Below are 18,725 nucleotides of genomic sequence, written 5' to 3'. Positions count from 1 at the left end.
GCATATATCTATTTATACATATATGCAGGGATGTGCATATGTGGATAGATATATCTGTATAATTTTTCTCTCCACCCCTCTCAGGGATAACTGAAGTATGGAATCATCATTGTAATTATGATAAAGAAGAAAGCAAAACCTAAAGAAAAATTAACATGCGTTGTTTACCAAGTTAAAACAGTATCATGCATGTTTATGTTGGCTGATGTAAGAATGATGGTATGAATTTCTGTGTAAAACACATGGCTGATGGCAGGGGCTATTGTTAATCTCTGTTTTTACATTAGTTGGATCTCATCTATACTGAGTCTACATATATATATATAGAGTGAGAGGCACTATAAATTTAGTATGCACACATATAAATATATGTGTATATATACATATAGGTACACACAGTACATACTTGGGCTTAGGGGAGAAAAAATATAGAACATAAAGAATACAAGAAAACCCATAAATGCCTCTCTTTTAAAACCCAATCCCTCTTTATTTATTCATTTTTTAGGGAGGATTTGCTTAATGATTTCATTAAGCTAATTCCTTATCAACTACTTGCACTGGCATTTGAAATCAGGAAGTTCTCACAAGTTTAGTTTGAAATTCAACAAGCCCATCCTTAAGCTATTACCTAAGAAGCCCTGACCCCAGACCAGTGATGGCGAACCTTTTGAGCTTGGCCTGTCAGCATTTTGAAAAACCCTAACTTAACTCTGGCGCCATGTCACATATAGAAATTTTTTGATATTTGCAACCATAGTAAAACAAAGACTTATATTTTTGATATTTATTTTATATATTTAAATGCCATTTAACAAAGAAAAATCAAACAAAAAAATGAGTTCGCGTGTCATCTCTGACACGCATGTCATAGGTTCACCATCACTGCCCTAGACCATACTGTTACATGGGATTCAAAGAAAACTTTATGACTGAACTGTTCTAATTCTTCCACTGTAATCAATCAGAAATTCTGTGCCCCCAACCTAAGATACAGAAGAATGGTGTTTGGGGTTACTTAATTCTGTCCCTGGCTGGCATCATCTGTAATTGTTATTGCTTGTCTATGAATGGGGTATGCTATTTGCTGAATTAAAGACCTCTTTTTAGAGTTTTGATAATGTTCTAGGAATTTCCAGTCATTGTCCACACTGTTTCTTCCCTTCCTATCCATTCTTTTCTTTTATTGCCCTTACTTTTCTGTCCTCCCTAAAGACAATAAATTCATAGTAGTAATGAAAAATGTTCTATAAATAAGTCTATAAATAAGTGATTTATTAAACTTTCAAATGAAAGCATATATAATTTTTTCATTTATTATTTTTATTAGATTTGTTATTTTTGTTATGGAATCTATGATAATGGTTAATCCATGAGCCTGAGCAATGAATTATATAATTGCCTAACAACTACTTAGGACACTTTCTTATGCTTATATTTCTATTATTACTCCAATTTTCAAAAAGATTTATCATTAGGGATTTAAAGGGCACATGTTTGTTCCAATAGTTTAAAAATTAGTTTGGGTTGGGGTAGAGTTGGGTTATTAAGAAGTGATACAATTTATCACTGAGTAGGTTAATGAGTGAAAACAGAAACTCTACCATTAAAATTTGGAACATCATGTGCCAATGAACATACTCTATTAATTTATAGATCAGCAAAGGAAATTAAAGAATTAGTAGGATCTAGCCTAGACCTTATATGTGAGGAACTGTTTGCTTTTGGATGTATTATAAATATATTATAAATCAAATATAAGAATGACTAATGTCTACAGCCAATACTGATTTAATTACATTAACAAATGTTACATCTACTTAGATTCTGCTTTCCAAAGCTAAATCATTTCTCAGATTACTTTATTGGAAGTGTTTTTAAGTGTCCCTGAGCTCTTCAAGGTGAAGTTCTGGACACTGTGATAGTCAAACATCCACATAACATTTAATTTAGCATTTACTATTCTACTATACACCAAACAGCCACTTCACTAATAGCCACTTGACTAATAACATTTAAACATGATTCTCATTACCAATCATGAGTTCCACCTGGAAAAATTTTTGCTAAAATTACAAAAATAAAATAAACCTTTCTTTGTAATAAAAACATACAAGTTGCTAACTCTTCAAGCTTGCTGGAGACACTTATGTGTTTATAGAAAAACACACAAGATTACAAACATCATATTTAAAAAGCAATTTACTTTTTTTTAACCAAAGATTCTGGAGAACAAGGCTCTATTTTTTTTTTATCCTGTGTTAGAAAAGTATTACTGTCTTAACATTGCAGTGTCTTTACACTTCCCACAGTGTTCCAGCAAATAAAACCAGGAATGATTTGGCAAACTTTTAAGCAATTCAGTGCCAAATTTTCATATTATAAATACTTCACTGGAGTATCTCAATCTGATAAAGATTAAGAATCCAGTTTCACCTGGAGAATACAAATTGGGGGATGCTATTGGTGTTCCGCTAAATTTAAATTTTACCCACATTGGGTTGAGTATTATAGTGAAACTAACAATAACACCAAATGCAAATGTAAGGACTTTGGAGTTGAGGAGTAAAAATACATCTGAGAAACACTCTGGAAATAGTAATCATTTGGTGATCTCAGATTACTGCCATCAGTTAAACGTTCCCATCAATCCAATCGTTATAAAAGTTGTTTAGCACAGTACTCTTGATGATGGATGTGTTTCATTTTTACTTCCTTTTACTGTCTGCCCTCTGGTGGAAGTGCTGTCCCTTGAAAAACCTAGTTAGCTGACAGCCAGGAAAAAAATATCCCTGGATAATTGCTGGATGAATCAATATAGTTGTTAATTATTACCATGTCAATTTCTCAAGTGTTAAAGGGATTTCTTTTTATTTTTTCCGCTGTTCTGTGACTCCTGACACCAAGGACTTTTAGAGTTTAAGGCCATAAATATATAAAATTTAGGAAGTTGATACTTTCTAATTATAAAAAAGCTAATCTAGGAATATATTTCAATTTCCAAAGATGGAAACACTGGGGATAGGAACATAGGAGAGGGAGAGAGAAGAAAAAGAAAGTCAATGTCATCAATTTCTCTTTATTTCAGAATTGTTTTAGATCACAAAAGTGAACTTACTGAATATCTTAATTGTTATTTCGCTTCCATAGTCTCATGAAAAAATTCTCTTTTCTAGTGGTTATTTGAATTCTCTCAAGTGCTCTATATTTTTGTTATTGTTGAATCTGGATATGTAAGAAGGACAATAAAATATGAGCTTACTGTGCAATTTAATATCAATAGAGTATAGTTGGAAAGGAAACATGCATATGCAAAGTCACAAATCTAAAATATTTTTTTATATATTTTTTATTGATTTTTTACAGAGAGGAAGGGAGAGAGATAGAGTTAGAAACATCGATGAGAGAGAAACATCGATCAGCTGCCTCCTGCACATCTCCCACTGGGGATATGCCCTCAACCCAGGTACATGCCCTTGACCGGAATCGAACCTGGGACCCTTCAGTCCGCAGGCCGACGCTCTATCCACTGAGCCAAACCGGTTTCAGCATCTAAAATATTTTTAAAATGTGTACTTTAATAAGTATAAAGTATGTAAAAATTATGTTAGCTTGTGGAAAAGCTGACCAAGATACATAAATTAAGAAATACAAGTGTCTATCTAAGTTTTCTATATTTCTTTTTTTTTTTTTTACAGAATATTTATTTAAGTTGTTTAATGTATAATTTCTCATTAGTCATTTTGGAAGTCCTTTACTGTAAAGACAATTCTTTTGCTTGATAACAAACAGCAGCCACAGTGTCAGTGATTATTCAGGACCTCCACGTTGTATATATTCAACTTCTTCTTGACACACAAGTTTCCTTTTATATTTCTGAGGTAATATTTTTATTATTTCTGAAGTGTCTGCTGGACCCTGATGTATCAGCCAATATGACGATTTACTTCCCTTAGAATGCTGAGAAATTAAAGAAGAGTGAGATGGTAGTCCTGCTGATCTAAAAACTTCTGATACATTAGGTTTAGGATTGTCTCTTCTGTTAGGGAACCTTATTAATGGAGTATGTGGCTTGACTACCTGCACTACCCTGCTAGCAGATACCATCTTGCTGCCCATCATGACCCCAAGAAAGGGCAGCTTTCACAAATCTAAAATATTAAGTAGACATTGACTTCTTTTGTGTGAAACATATTCAACTTTTATAAATTAGGAAAGTTAAAATCCTGACCCTCAACTTTAGGTAGTTAAATAGTGATTCTAATATTCTTCTGAATATTTTAATTTGATGCAGATGGTTTTATACTTTAAAGGCTCAATTCTGGGTTTTTTAAGAAAATATTAAGAATTTGTGATCTTACCTTTTACTCATTATAAATGAGCTAGTTCCCTGGAGTAGAAGGGGATAGGGAAAGTAGAGAATTCATTTTGTTGAACATATGTGGGTTTGTTAGGGTGATGTTTACTTATATAAAATCATATATTTTCAATAATTCAGTAGGTTTTAATTAGCTGATTAAGGGGAGATGAAGTCAGATGTATGACAAATCTCCTATTTGAATTTAAGATTATGAGGTACTTTGTGAGTTATGTAGATTCAATCAATAAATACTAATTGAGCTTTCACTCTGTGTCTTGTTGTCATGGTTTAGGACCTAAACCTAAACTTGAGGAGGGTGTTGTTTTTTAAAAACTCATTTACATATTTTTCAGAGAAAATTTGAGATCCATTCGATTTTCAAGGTTTCTAAACTATCATCAACCAAACTCCAAACACTTTGACATTGTCTCTAAACATCATATGACTGAGCTACACCAAATTTGAGTGCCAAAGACATGAAAAGCAATTGCTTGCTTCTGACTTAAAATCAGCAGCTTTAAGACCAATTCTGACTTAAGGAAAATTAAGTAAGAAAACTAATTTCATTTAAAATGTGATGCCCACCTGAAAGTAAAAGTTGTTGAATTAGCACATACTAAACTGCCCAAATTTATGAAGAGCAAGAACTTCTAGTGGATTTCAATCAGAAAAGAACTTATAGAAGCTAAATGCCTTATAACTGAGGTAGCTAGAAAATCATACACTTGCTAGTACAATGAGAGAAGACGAGGTAATGTTAAGTAAAATTGAACAAGGCCTAGGTAATTAGCCACATTTAGTGTATTTCCATCAAATATTGAGCATGGCAAAGAGTAACATTTTAAAAAGTGAGGTAGTGAATTAGGTTGTTTAAAGTCAGAATTGTAATCTCATTATTCATATGGAAGTTCAAGATTAACTATGTCAAAATTATGTAACTGTCACCATTACCTGTTGCTGCATGGGCAGCAAATGAAATCCTTCTCTCTAGGTACTGCAAAAACTAGCCCCAGAAACAACTGTTCAATTGTTTCTAGATTTTAATCTCCATTTTCTTGAAAATGTGAAGGCTATGGAAATATTTCCCATATAATACCAAAAAGTGCTTGATAGATCTATGCTCTGTAACCTTCATCAGTGTTTATCTGGTCCCAGAGCAAAACTTGCACATCAATAGGAATATCTATCCCTTTCCCCTAAGGACTATGCCTCTGACAAATGTCCCTCTGTCTCTGAATCACTTACCAGGAGTACTTTATGGAGTAAATAAAATTAGAAAGAAGAAATGCTCATCCTTCAAATGTGATGAGTTGAATGATCCCAGGCAAGGGAAATCAATAGCTGTGTCTTAGAGCGCATGTTAGCTGCTTCAGGGTTGGCATCCTGTCACCTGACTTATTTATATACCCTTCCCCTACTCCCTTGCAGAACAGAACAGATTGTTTAAACACTGCTTTAGTCCCCCCCACACACACCCCATGTAATTATATTACTAAAGAAATTACTGGCATTGAATTCTGTCCTCTGCCTTTGAATCAGCAGAAACACCTGTGCAACCACTAAAAGGCCAATGGACTTAGTTTGCTGCCACTCAAGTTTGGAGCTGTTCATGTTCAATATCAAATGGCAACATATAATTACACCTGGGAGCTGTACAAGTTGTGAATCTGAGATCTGGAAAAGACCCTGTGTTATTAGGGAGGTTGATATGGAGATGACTATGTGGGGTGGGGGGAGGTAGAAGGCGAAGGTGGCAGTAATATCTCAAAATGATCAAGCCTCAGTTTTTATATGAAGACTTAAAATCTATGGATTTGAGAAACATGTTTGTGTATGTATATGTATATAAATATCACTGCTATAAAAGCAAGAAAACCAGAGAAAGAATAAACGTGATTAGGTAACTATTGATCATGAATCAGTTAATATGGGGATCTTGCCATATTCATATGTGAATCCCTAATACCTAGTACATGACTAATGTACACAAAATGTATTTGTTGGAGAGGTAATTTAGATGGTAAAGCTCCTTGTTCTCTTTTTCCCCAACAGTTCATTTATGAGAATTATTAGAACAGTAAGGACTCAAATCTAGAGATGAATTGTATCCTTCCTAAGTGCTAAGAAATATTTATTAAATGAATGACTGAATAAATTAATGAATAAGCACTTGGTGTATAAGTTCCGGTATAGATTAAGTGTATCTGCCATTTTTTATTATATTTTAGTATAGTTGATATACAATATTATATTAGTTATATTAGTTTCAGGTGTACGATATACTGATTTGACATTTTTATACCTTACAATGTGATCACCTTTGTAATTCTAGGAATCATCTATCATTCTTCAGATTTATCACAATATTACTGACTATATTCCCCTTCACCTTTTTTCATCCATGCCCCATCCCCTCTGCCAACCATCTCCTTGGTCTGTGTTTCTATGAGTCTGTGTTTGTTTTGATCTGTTTGTTTGTTTGGTTCGTTTGGTGTTAGATTCCACAGATAAGTGAAACCATATTGTATATTTCTTTCTCTGTCTGACTTATTTCCCTTACATTAATACCCTTTAGAGTTAAAATCTCACTTTATACATTGAGATAATTACACAATAATTTGAAAAAAATCTGACTAACCAGATCACAGTTACTTTTCTCCCACACAAAAGGGAACAGATCACACTTCAAAGTGAAAAGGCCCCCCATAGTGTTATGTCCCTAGTCATGCTAAGAACAGGCACCCACAGAACTTCCTGGATCCAAAGCCACTTGCAAGTCACCAGCAGTCAGGCTTCCACAAAATGTGAAAACTTGTAAATCATTTTGGGTAACAGATATATTTTTACTTCTGCTATATTATTTCTTCATGAAGCTTAAATTTCTCTAGAATTAGCAAAATAAAATGTTTACTGGCTTGCCTTTTTTTTAAAAAAAAGGAAAGGGGAAAAATTAAAGCAACCCAAAGAATCAATTAGAAAATTCTATTTATTTCTCTTAGCTTTTTCAGAAATAAGATCCTAACCCAACTCCAGCTTTTAATTCTTTTAAACATACACAGAAATTCGATGATATCTGTTCTCTATTATATATATATATATATAAATGTTTAACTTAGAGCAAGTCTCAAAACAGATGACTTGGGAAAGTTGATAGGAAATAGTCAGGGACTACAGTTACCTACTGGACATTATATCATATAAAGCTCACTCTAAAGGCTATACAACATCAAAATGTATTTGGGTGCAAATGGGGAACACACAGAAGCTCCTAATTGCCAAAGTCCTCTGGACTTCAGCACAGCGAATACATTTTGAAGCATCTCAGCATTGACATGGCATTGCTTGGTACTAATTTTGTGTTTGCTCTATTGCTGCACAAATTCTCTAAAACACCCAATGAACAAAATTAGTATAAATATAATACCATGTGAACTGCTGTTGAAATCCCATGGAAAATGTTTCTGTTTTTTTTGGTTTTGTTTTGTTTGCCACTTAGGCTCAGAACAATTCATGAGGTTTAAATGATCATTACAGATCCACTTTGGGTTGATAATTTTTTGATGTCATTCCACTATAGGCCTTCATGCCTCTACCCCACCCTGTCAATTTCATAGCTGCCACTGGCTGCTATGCATTTGCTGTTCCCAGGGTCAATCTGGGTGTTGGATTGCTCAAAGTTAGGTTGAATACCATGGATTTTTCTTTATCAAGGAACTGACTTTAAATTTCCCTGGGACCTTGTTACTCCTTCCATGGGATTTGATGCTTTAGATTACACATTAATATTTATATATGTATGTTTATACATATATAGATATGGGAAATACACACATTAACACACTATAATATCTATATAACACACGTCTATTCACATATATGTATGTATTGTTTTTTGCAAATGAAAAAATAAAGCAAGCAAAACAAGACTGACCTAACCTACCTGTACTCGGTTCACATTCAACAAAGTCTTCATCATCGCTTGAACATTCAGCAGATGATACAAGGTCATCTGATGTTGGCTGTTCATGTAAAAAAAAAAAATAAGGGGTAGGGGGAAGAGAGAGGAGAGAGAGATAAGGAAACCAATGAACAAAAGCATAGGCAACTTATCACAGTGGCCTGCCTCCATCATTATTACTGTTTCACTTCTCTAAGAGGGCATGCTGTAGGATGCAGAATTTTTCTCCCCTGTAGCTTGGAATGGCTTTGGACCTGGACAATTTGTGTGGGTCTTAATGTGAAGCTGAGTGACCCAAAGTGGTTCTAGGAGATTCATCCCTAACCCACACCATCACATGGTGCAGCCTGACTTTATTCTGACTTTAGTTTCTATTCTGAGAATCAGATGGGCAGGAAACGGGCTATTGCAAAGGGTGGACAATACAAGAGTACAAGCCAGCCCAGAAATGCCCTACAGCTTTGAGAGGATTTTAAATGCATATGGTGTGTGGTGTTGAGTGTATGATTTGGTGGTTGTGAATCGATAGGCTGGCATAATTAATGAACGTTGTGGAATGCAGTCTGTTCAGGAACAGGATAAAAGCTTCCCTAGCTAGCAGCAATGTCTTTGTGTAATTGCCACAATTAGCTGAATTAGTAATGTGGACCAGCAGAGAGATACCAAACGACAGTCTCTCGACATAGGTAAGGCTATTTCTGGAGAGAAGAAAATCTCTTGTCGCAATAATAGTAATTCAATTTGAGACCATTTGTTTTTCTATTGGATCCCAGAGAAACTCCCCGATTCCAGGGAATCTGCTGGGAGAAATATAGGGGCTGTGGGTATGGCCAGTTAAGAAGGACTTTTGCTACATAATAGATGAGAAGACTGCTTTGTGTGCCTGGTACATGCACAAGAAATACTGTTGAGTTAATTAACTAATCTATACATCTTATATAAAGAAACACATTTTTGTCCTACTATGTACATAGGGCAATATACAAATAGAGTATATACTAGTTTGCTGGTATTATTCCTAATGCACTGAAGTCTGAATCCATATTCAAGAGCAAAGGCAATTATAAGCTAGATGCTGCACAAGACTTATATGCATACTTATTAATTAGAGTTATTATTAATTCAACATAATTTTTACAACAATTCTTTGAGACAGACATAATTATTATACTTTTAAAGAGAACTGAAGTTCAAAGAGACTAAGTAAGTTGCTGAGGGACACACAACTAGTAAGAAATATAGTAAGGATTTGAATAGATAAATTTTATTCTTTTTTTTAAAATATATTTTATTGATTTTTTACAGAGAGGAAGGGAGAGAGATAGAGAGTTAGAAACATCGATGAGAGAGAAACATCAATCAGCTGCCTCCTGCACATCTCCCACTGGGGATATGCCTGCAACCCAGGTACATGCCCTTGACCGGAATCGAACCCGGGACCCTTCAGTCCGCAGGCCGACGCTCTATCCACTGAGCCAAACCGGTTTCGGCAATAAATTTTATTCTTGCTCCCCTCAATTGTGTCCCCTCAAATTCCTATGTGGACATTCTAGTTCCCACACTTCAGAATGTAACTGATATTTTGAAGTTAGGTCTTTAAAGAGGTAATAAAGCTAAAATGAGGTCATTGGGTATGCCTAATCCAATATGACAAGTACCCTTATCAAAAGATGAGACTAGGACACAGACACACCAAGAGGGGTAACAATGTAAAGGCACAAGGAAAAGACAGCCATCTACAAGCCAACGACAAAGTCTCCCCCCCCCCCCAAAAAAAAAAAGGTAACTCAGCTGACACTGTGACTTTGGACTTCTAGCTTCTAGAACTATAAGAAAATAAATTTCTGTTGTTTAAGCCACCCAGTCTGAGGTACTTTAGTTAGGGCAGTTCTAGCAATCAAATACCCATATGCTTCGTATTCCCAGCCAACACCCTTTTTGAAATAGACATACTAGGCATAAAGTTATTGGGCACAGGAATGAACAGTAGAAAAAACACATTTGGTCATTGATTTCACTTAACTGACAGTGGCAGAGAGGTGCCTTAACCCATGTTATTGATCTTTATTCTACATCTGACAGGCAGATACTTCTACCTCTGCTCTTCCATAAAGTTAATAGAAGGATAATTTTCAAACATACTTTTTTTCTCAGTTAAATGCTATTGAAGTGTGCATTTCATTTCCAGCAACTGATGCTGTCAGTTGTGTCCTGGAGCCCCATATTTCCTTTAGAGAAAAGGCCAGTTTACTCCCCTGGAGGTTCCCGCTTGCATGAGGCCTCATGCAGGTCCACAATGGGGTATTTAGGCAAGGGAGATGGCAAGGGAATAAATGCTAACTGTACACACGCAGAAGGCAATAGACACTATTTTTGGAAGGGCCACAATCACTATTAGATCTTTCTAAAGAATGCATTATCTCCTGGGGTGATACCTCCTCCAAGGCAGCAACGACTGTTTTGGGTGAAGGGAGCAGATCTTAAGTGTAACAAGGGTTTATGACCTACCAACAGCCCATAGTACTTAAATAAATATACAGTATATCTGTGGCATTAAAATTTTATAAGATAAGGACAATTAGGAAAAAAAAAATGTATCAAAAAAACTCCGTAGAGGGTGGTAATGAAAAAGTGGTTGAGAATACACTGCTATGGTATAATCAATTGGAAATTAATTGTTAGTGACTTAATTATAAGGACCTTACAAAATAGCCCATGTACTGCCTAACTAGCTTTGGTCCCTAGAAATGAGTGAAACCTGATGAGTTAATGACAATCTAGTGAGCTCATCTCAAGAACGGAAGGCCAGGGTATAAAAAGGGCATTGAGCAAGTGTATGAAAACAATGCATGATTCCAACCAAAACCAACCAACCAAACAAATAAAACAACCCAACTATAAACATTAACATAATATTAGTAGAATCTTCAACTTACTTCTAATAAATTGATCTTAATTTTTATTGGCCAAAGAAATGATGAAATTTTTTTTTCAAGAAAAGTGCTAGACTCTGAGATTGAATGAATATTTACTATTTTCTTCTCCCTCCTCCACCTTCTAATACTACCTAAGTTTTCTCCCCTGTGGTTTGGATAACATTGTACATAGCTACACCCTCCTTCCCCATTACCATCTCAACTTCTGTCCCCAAAATTGGCCCCTACCGCCCATGTAGACTCCATGCATATGCTCTTCCATGTTCTTGCTCCCTTTCTACCCAGTTCACTGTCTCTGGGCCCCACTTCCCAGAGATTTGTTTTCTGCTGGTCTTCTCTATGAATATGGATAAATGCAACATTTCTCCCAGGCAAGAGAGGCACATATACCAGCAGTTCTGACAAATAGTGGCTAGACTTGAAGGTTTAATGAGAGGGAGACTATTAGATGGTGGTAAGAGCAAGCCTGACTTTCTACTACACTTTCAGTTGGTAACCTGGGAAATCAAGTTATTTCCCTCTCCAACCCTTAATTTTTTTTTTTAATCAGTAAATTGGGATAAACAGAGAGTCTCATTATTGGTTGGGTATTAATTTAAGTGTAATGTTTAAAAGTGAAGTTCTAGCCTGGTTGGTGTGTGAGTGGGTGAGCATTGATCCATGAACCAGGAGGTAAAGGTTAGATTCCTGGTTAGGGCCCATGCCAAGGTTATGGGCTTGATCCCAAGTAGGGGGCATGCAGCAGGCAGCCGATCAATGATTCTCATCATTGATGTTTTTATCTCTCTCTCCCTCTCCCTTCCTCTATCTGAAATATATAAAAACATATATTTTTTAAAGTGAAGCTTTATTCCTGGCATATGGTTCATGCTCAAGCAATACTAGCTAAAACTAACTCAATCAATCAATAGATCAATAATAAATAAAAACAATGCATTGGCCATGAAGAATGATAAAAAGTATATACTCATGAAGATGGTAGGAGAGCTAGATAAATAAGTGAAATTTTATTTCTTTCCAATGGCTCTATATCAAGACATTAGGTATAGGTCTTAGGTGAATTCAGCCCCTCTTATCTGTCCCTCAAACTTCATTATCATTATTTACAGCCCCAGCCAATGAGACTCTCAAAGCAATTACACACATCTCACTCCCTCCTTGACCAACATCACTATAACCAATGTTGGTTTATCTGGAGAAGCTGGCTGCAATACCAACATGCAGGCCCAGAACACTGCAGTTTCAGAAAAACTCATTCTGTCAGGAGCAGCAAACTTTGGTTTGCAAAGAACTCAGGATTAAGAATATTATATTTAAGGATTTATTATTTATTTATTTTCCAATTTTGTTCCTGTCACATAAAGAACTCAACAAGTACAAACCAAGGTTTTGGGATATGCACTTAGGATCATATCCAAAAGTAATGACAAGTTGATTCAAAATTACCCTGGGAATACCCCCGGCCTTCCTTTAGTGCCTTTTAGTATTCTTATCTGTGTCCTTCCACAAACATAAGTAAATGCAGGCTCTGACCCTGAACCTTGGAAGAAAAGGCATACTTCTTTGATTATTGATTCCATGGCTGGTATAATATAGCAGATACACAAGGACTCGGGATACAATTATTATGAGTAGAACAGAACTACAGACTTTTGTCTTTAAAGGAGATCCCACTTCTAGGAATATATCCTAATAACCCCCAAATACTAATCAGAAAGAATGCATGCACCCTATGTTCATTGCAGCATTATTTATAACTAGAGGCCCGGTGCACGAAATTCATGCCTGATTGGGGTTTCTAGGCCTGGCCAGCAATCAGAGCCTATCAGGGCCATCTCACCCAGTCCTGATCGGGGCTGGGCTGGTTGGGGCTTGCCAGCTGCCAGCCAGGACCTGCCGGATAGGGTGGGAGGGTCGGGGAGAGGGGCTGCAGGAGGTTTGCAAGCCAGTTGGGGGAGGGGAACTGGGGGAGGTTGGCCGTGGGAACACACTGAGCATCTGCCCCCTGGTGGTCAGTTCATGTCATAGTGACTGGTCATTCTGGTTGTTCAGTCATAACGGTCGCTTAGGCTTTTATATATATAGCTAGCTAAGATTTAGAAACAGCCCAAGTGCCCATCAGTAGACGAATGGATAAAAAACAAACAAACAAACAAACAAAAAACACGGTGGGACATTTACGCTATGGAATACTATGCAGCTGTAAAAAGGAAGGATCTTTTACCCTTTGGGACAGCATGGATGGACCTGGAAAATATTATGCTAAGTGAAATAAGCCAAACTGAAAAAGACATATGATCTCACTTATTTGTGGAATCTAATGAACAAAATGAATTGACCAACAAAATACGACCTGAAGCAGAGAGGCCTGGACTAGACTGACATACTTTGATGTGGTGCTGGTGGATGAGAAGAGATAATCCAAAGAACTTACATACTCACTAGAGGCCCAGTGCATGGATTCATGCACTGGTGGGTCCCTTGGCCTGGCCTGTGGGGATCAGGCTGAAACCAGCTCTCCGACATCCCCTGAGGGGTCCCAGATTGCGAGAGGGTGGTTCTTGGGTGATGCACCCCAGAATCAGGCTCCCTCCTCTCTGGTTCTGGGTGCATCACCAGAGAACTGCAGCTGCCAAGTCACCACAGCTCAGCAGCTCCTGCATTGATCATCTGCCCCCTGGTGATCATTGCATGTCATAGCTACCAGTCGGCCAGTTGGCCGGTCACTTAGGCTTTTATATATATAGATATGCATAGCCCATGGACATGGGCAATAGGGTAGTGAAGACCTGGGAGGGTAGAGGCTGGGAGGAAGGGGGAGTGAGGGGGGGTAATGGGAGATATATGTAATGCTATCAACAATAAAAATATATTTAAAAATGCAATAAAACAGCTAATACGCTAATAATTTATAAAAGTAGCAATCTTAGGCTGTGTGGATGCATTTTTCCAAAATCACAATCATTTTTTGTGATTACTCATAATTCCTTAGAGAAAAAGAGTAGTTAGTACTCTTGAGAAGAAAAAGATATCTGAATTACTTATCTAGAACCATGCCTTCTAATAACATTTACCACTTATTAGACATTTGCTATATTCAGGCTTTGCGCTAAGAAATTAACGCATATTAACTTTTTTAGTTCTCATAATAACTAAGGGTGCAGACATTTATAGTGACATCTGCTATTTTGAATGGTCCACCATCCATTCTCCTTCAAGTAACAGCACTGCTTTAGGAAACTCTTCCATTGTATAGTTATGTTAAGAATGCTCATCAAGGTGCATTTCATGTCATCTTCTCCACATTTCTCCCCTTCATCATGACTGTCTAAAGCTCTCATAAGTACCAATGGCTAGGCTTACAGTGTTTACCTATTATGGTTCCCATATGTCAAAAGCAATAGTATAAGTCATTCTAGGAAGAATAAAAGATTTATCAACCCTCAGTGATATATGCCTATATTATCAAGGTGTTCTATTCATTCATTTATTCATTCATTCATTCCTTTATTACTTGAATAAATATTTATTGAACACCTATGTGCCAAGCACTGTAACACTTATGAGGAATAAAGTGATAGATAAAACACAGTTCCTCTGTTCTGGGATTTCACAGTCTCTGAAGAGGCATCCAAGTAAACAGGCAAACACTCTATATAGTAAACTGAATGCTAAGACAAGCATAAACGCAAGATGCTAAGAGAGCAAATGGCAGGGGAGAAGAGATAGCTCCTGGGCAGAGGGGAAGTAGAAAAGGAGCCCTCTGGGACAGGCAGTAGTGCAGCAGGGAAGCTAAGAGCTGTGGGCAGGAGAAGGGCATTCTAGGTGAAATCAAGTCTAGTGAAGGCTCAGAGGTATGAAAAAGCAAAGTTTATTTGCACACCTATGAGTAGTAGAGGATGACTGGAGTGAAGGGATATATTAGAATGACAGTATGGCAGCTACCTGAATTATCATGTGGTTCTCAAAAAATTGGATAATGAACATGAATTTAATATCTTATGCTATCAGACTTTTCTTTTTTTCCCCCTCCTCACACCTCACCATATCATCCTTTGCATTTCCTTTGAAAGCCAATACACATGATTTCAAAATACAGTGTGTAGTGTATGTCTGATTACATCCATTTCTTCACAGTGAAGATTAAAGACCTTACTTTGTCTTCTCAAGAGGAGGAAAAGAGTCTCCTGTCCCTATTTATTAGCCAAGTCCTATATTAAAAATAATAATTCACACCACCCTGTTTTAAAATATGTATTTCATATTTTTAATTCACAAGTTGAAATTACTTGGTTCTGTATTAGGAATCATAAAACTAAAGGTAGAAATTATAATAACTTTCAATAAAAAAAATTCTCTGGCAGGAGCCCTCTTTATTCCTTTCCTGAAAGGATTTTTATTGCATTTATATTCTTTTCTGCTCCTACCAATGTTTATTGAAATTACCTTCAGAATAAACTGGGCCAGAAGAAAGCTCAAAACTCTGTCCACCCAAGTAAATTTATAGGTATATTTGTCTCCCAATTCCCTCAGTTTCACAAACCTGGCTTCTCGTTTTCCTCCAACAAGTTATTGTTTTTATAATCACCAGCTCCCAATTATTTACTTTGAAGGTCTCGGACCCACTTCAGCACAGGAATGGTCCCATGCCATTCTTCAATGCTATCTATCCCTGGGCTCTGAGAAAAATGCCTGCACCGTCCTCAGAACAGCTGGGGATAGTTTCAACGGGTCCCCTCCTTACTGCCCTGGTGTCTCTCTGTGACTTCCAGTTCCATCCCTTAGCTCTTTATCTTATACTGAGAATAGGCTAATCATGTTGGGGGATATTCATTTTTCTCCATCCAGCTCCTTGGGAGCACGGTTATTTGACGGAGTTTAAGCACAAGATAAAATAAGTTCTGCCACAGAACAGCTTTATGAAATTATAAATAACACACTCAAGAATGATGATCACCTTTCTTCCAGTGAAAAAGGAAAAGAGAAAGGTCCATAAATATTCCGCAGGCCCACAGAAAACAGCCATATATCTCTGCAGCTGCTTCATACTAAAAATATTTCAATTCCTTCAAATGTTTAGTGTTTTCCTTCCCCTTCTACACTTCCATTCTGAGACGCAGTTGGCAGTTTGAGTCTCTCATAGGAGGGAGGGTCTCACCCAGTTTTGTTCTGAGTGTGCATTCTCTATTTAAATAAAGGATGTCTGAGATTCTTTTAATTAAATGAAAAACCCATTAACTCTATGTAAATCTGTAAACTTTAATGAGTTTTTAGAAGTTTGACCATCTCAATTTAAATTTATCTATTAAGATTTTCTTTATTAAATTATTGGCATTGAATACTTCCATCTCTGATCAATGTTAATAGATAACTCCCTCTTCCATCACACACACACACACACACACACACACACACACACACACTACTGATGACTAGATTATTTTTAGTTGAACCAAAGATATAGATTATTAGCAATAATCTCAAACTCCCCATCCCCCATAATCAGCACCATCATTTCACTCAACTCAAACTGAATACAAACACAACCTTAAAACATCATTAAGATCATATAAGTGTGATTATCTATGTATACCTCATTATATTCTGAACATCCCTTTATAGTCATCTTCAAAAGTGCCACTGACACTATTATGCAAAAATGAAACAAATGATTTTAACTCATACTCAAGTGTAAAAGACAGGGCATACCATAGACAAAAAGACAATGGTGAAGTCTGGTTAAGATGCTTTCTGAGGTCTCCTTGTGTCCTACTGATACCCTTATAGTAACCTGGTTATTATTCAAAGGGGAGATCAGATAATATAGGCATGTCATTCCCACAGCTTTTCCCCAAAGCTGCTGCATTTAACACTCTCCAAGTCTGTCCCCCACTGATTGATGGGGGGAGGGACCAGACAAAGGCACTTTAGACACATACCCAGTAAGGTCTGAGTGCTGTGGGAAGATGCTTCCAGTCAGTCACACCTGGGAGAAAGTCAGTGGGCAAAATAGACATGGCCACTGCAAGTGCTAAACCTGAATATTTAAACTTCCAAACAAAGGAAGTTAGAAATCTCCCCCCCCCCCCCCCTCTCTCTCTCTCTCTCTCTCTCTCTCTCTCTCTCTCTCTCTCTCTCTCTCTCTCTCTCTCTCTCTCTCATGCCTCCTGTAGCAGGGGAGGCAGTCCCCTGCACCCACATGGCTCACAGCCATGTGGAACTCCACACAAGAGACTAATGGACTCTAAGACGTTAAGTGCGCAGCCTGTTTTGTCTTCTGGACGGAAAGTATAGTGTCAGTCACCAGTGAGTGACATGGTGCTTAACGTGTTAATTAGCTTGGATGCTGAACTACACTCAGCCGCAGCATGTCTACTGGAACCCCAGCTGCCCCTCTTTCAGGACTGGCTTAAAGGGGATGGGACTTTGGAACCTAAATGTAACTCCATGCAAATAAAGCCTTTTTTTGCATTTCTTTCTCTCATGGGAGCTTCTGAAAATTCTTATTTCAGCAGAACCCCAAGAACCTTAACCCTACTCCCATGAGCTAGGGAGGAATTTGATGTTCTGGTAAAACTACCTCTATCTGTCTAAGTATCTTTATTGGAACAACACCCAGTAAATTTTAAAACCATCTCCTGAGGTTCATGCCATTGTGTTTTTTTTTTTTTTTTTAAGATATTACTTTCCTCTCTTCTCTCTATCCATTCCTGGAGATAATCACTTGCCAAGTTAAGATATGGCTGCATACATATTTTGTTTGGCTCATATTTCCATGGGATGGAAATGCTTTAAAGAGAAACACCCTGGGCTAAAGATCCTGCATTCAGCATAACCAAAATTAGTGAACTGGAACAGAGTTCTTTAATATAGATGAGTTGAGGGTTAGGCAGACTCAGTCCTTGTCCTCATGGAGTTTACAGAAGACTGGGGTTTGAGCCAGGCCAAACAAGAAAACACTGATTAGCTCATCACTGATTAAATCATCAGATACAAAAACTTAAATTGAGGTTCATAAATGGTACCCACTCTACCAAATAGCAATTTACATAGGAATCCAGGCATATAGCTTCCCATTAAACTCTGCTCACCCTCACTAGCCTCCACATTCTTCCTTTTCGTTTCCACACCATATACACTAGATCAGGATAAAGAATGATATGATTTATAATAAGTTTTGCTGAAGAATTAACCCTTAAGGAAACCCCTTTGCAGACTCAAGATTTAATTAACAATAGAAAAACCAAGCTAAGCTTAGCCAAATTTTGTGTCAAGGATCGGAGTCCTTTGTTTTTATCCTTGAGGTCTTTCAAGATTACATAAATAAATGTGGTTTGACACCTTTTGTTTCCTCTCTCTTTTCTTTCCAGTTTTAAGATTTTTCTTCCATCTGTTCAAAAAACGAAGGGTGGATCAAGAGAGAGGGGAGGGAGGAAGGAGAAGAGAGCAGGTAGAAGGGAGATTAATCTAT

The 18,725-nt window shown here is 37.0% G+C and overlaps 2 protein-coding genes across 9 annotated transcripts in view; both read right to left on the bottom strand.

The window, feature by feature from the left end:
- NRXN3 (neurexin 3) overlaps positions 1–18,725 on the bottom strand; it is a 1,487,454-nt gene that overhangs the window by 44,063 nt on the left and 1,424,666 nt on the right. For all 8 annotated transcript variants that reach the window (XM_036314379.1, XM_036314362.1, XM_036314372.1 and 5 more), the window contains one exon: positions 8,301–8,379. In XM_036314379.1, coding sequence (XP_036170272.1) covers positions 8,301–8,379 — 79 coding nt within the window. The remainder of the gene's footprint in view (positions 1–8,300; positions 8,380–18,725) is intronic.
- Positions 3,811–4,122, bottom strand: LOC118658762 (28S ribosomal protein S36, mitochondrial-like). The gene has a single exon (XM_036314407.1). It carries the CDS (start codon positions 4,120–4,122, stop codon positions 3,811–3,813), a length of 312 nt encoding a protein of 103 aa, XP_036170300.1.

The sequence above is a fragment of the Myotis myotis genome, unplaced genomic scaffold (assembly GCF_014108235.1).
Source record: "Myotis myotis isolate mMyoMyo1 unplaced genomic scaffold, mMyoMyo1.p scaffold_m19_p_1, whole genome shotgun sequence".
NCBI classification, from domain to species: domain Eukaryota; kingdom Metazoa; phylum Chordata; class Mammalia; order Chiroptera; family Vespertilionidae; genus Myotis; species Myotis myotis.
Note: the sequence above shows the minus strand (reverse complement) of the source record. Positions and strands in the feature narration are given on the sequence as shown.

Coding starts and splice junctions, on each gene's coding strand:
- LOC118658762 (XM_036314407.1), bottom strand. CDS start 4,122: ATGATGGGCAGCAAGATGGTATCTGCTAGCAGGGTAGTGCAGGTAGTC.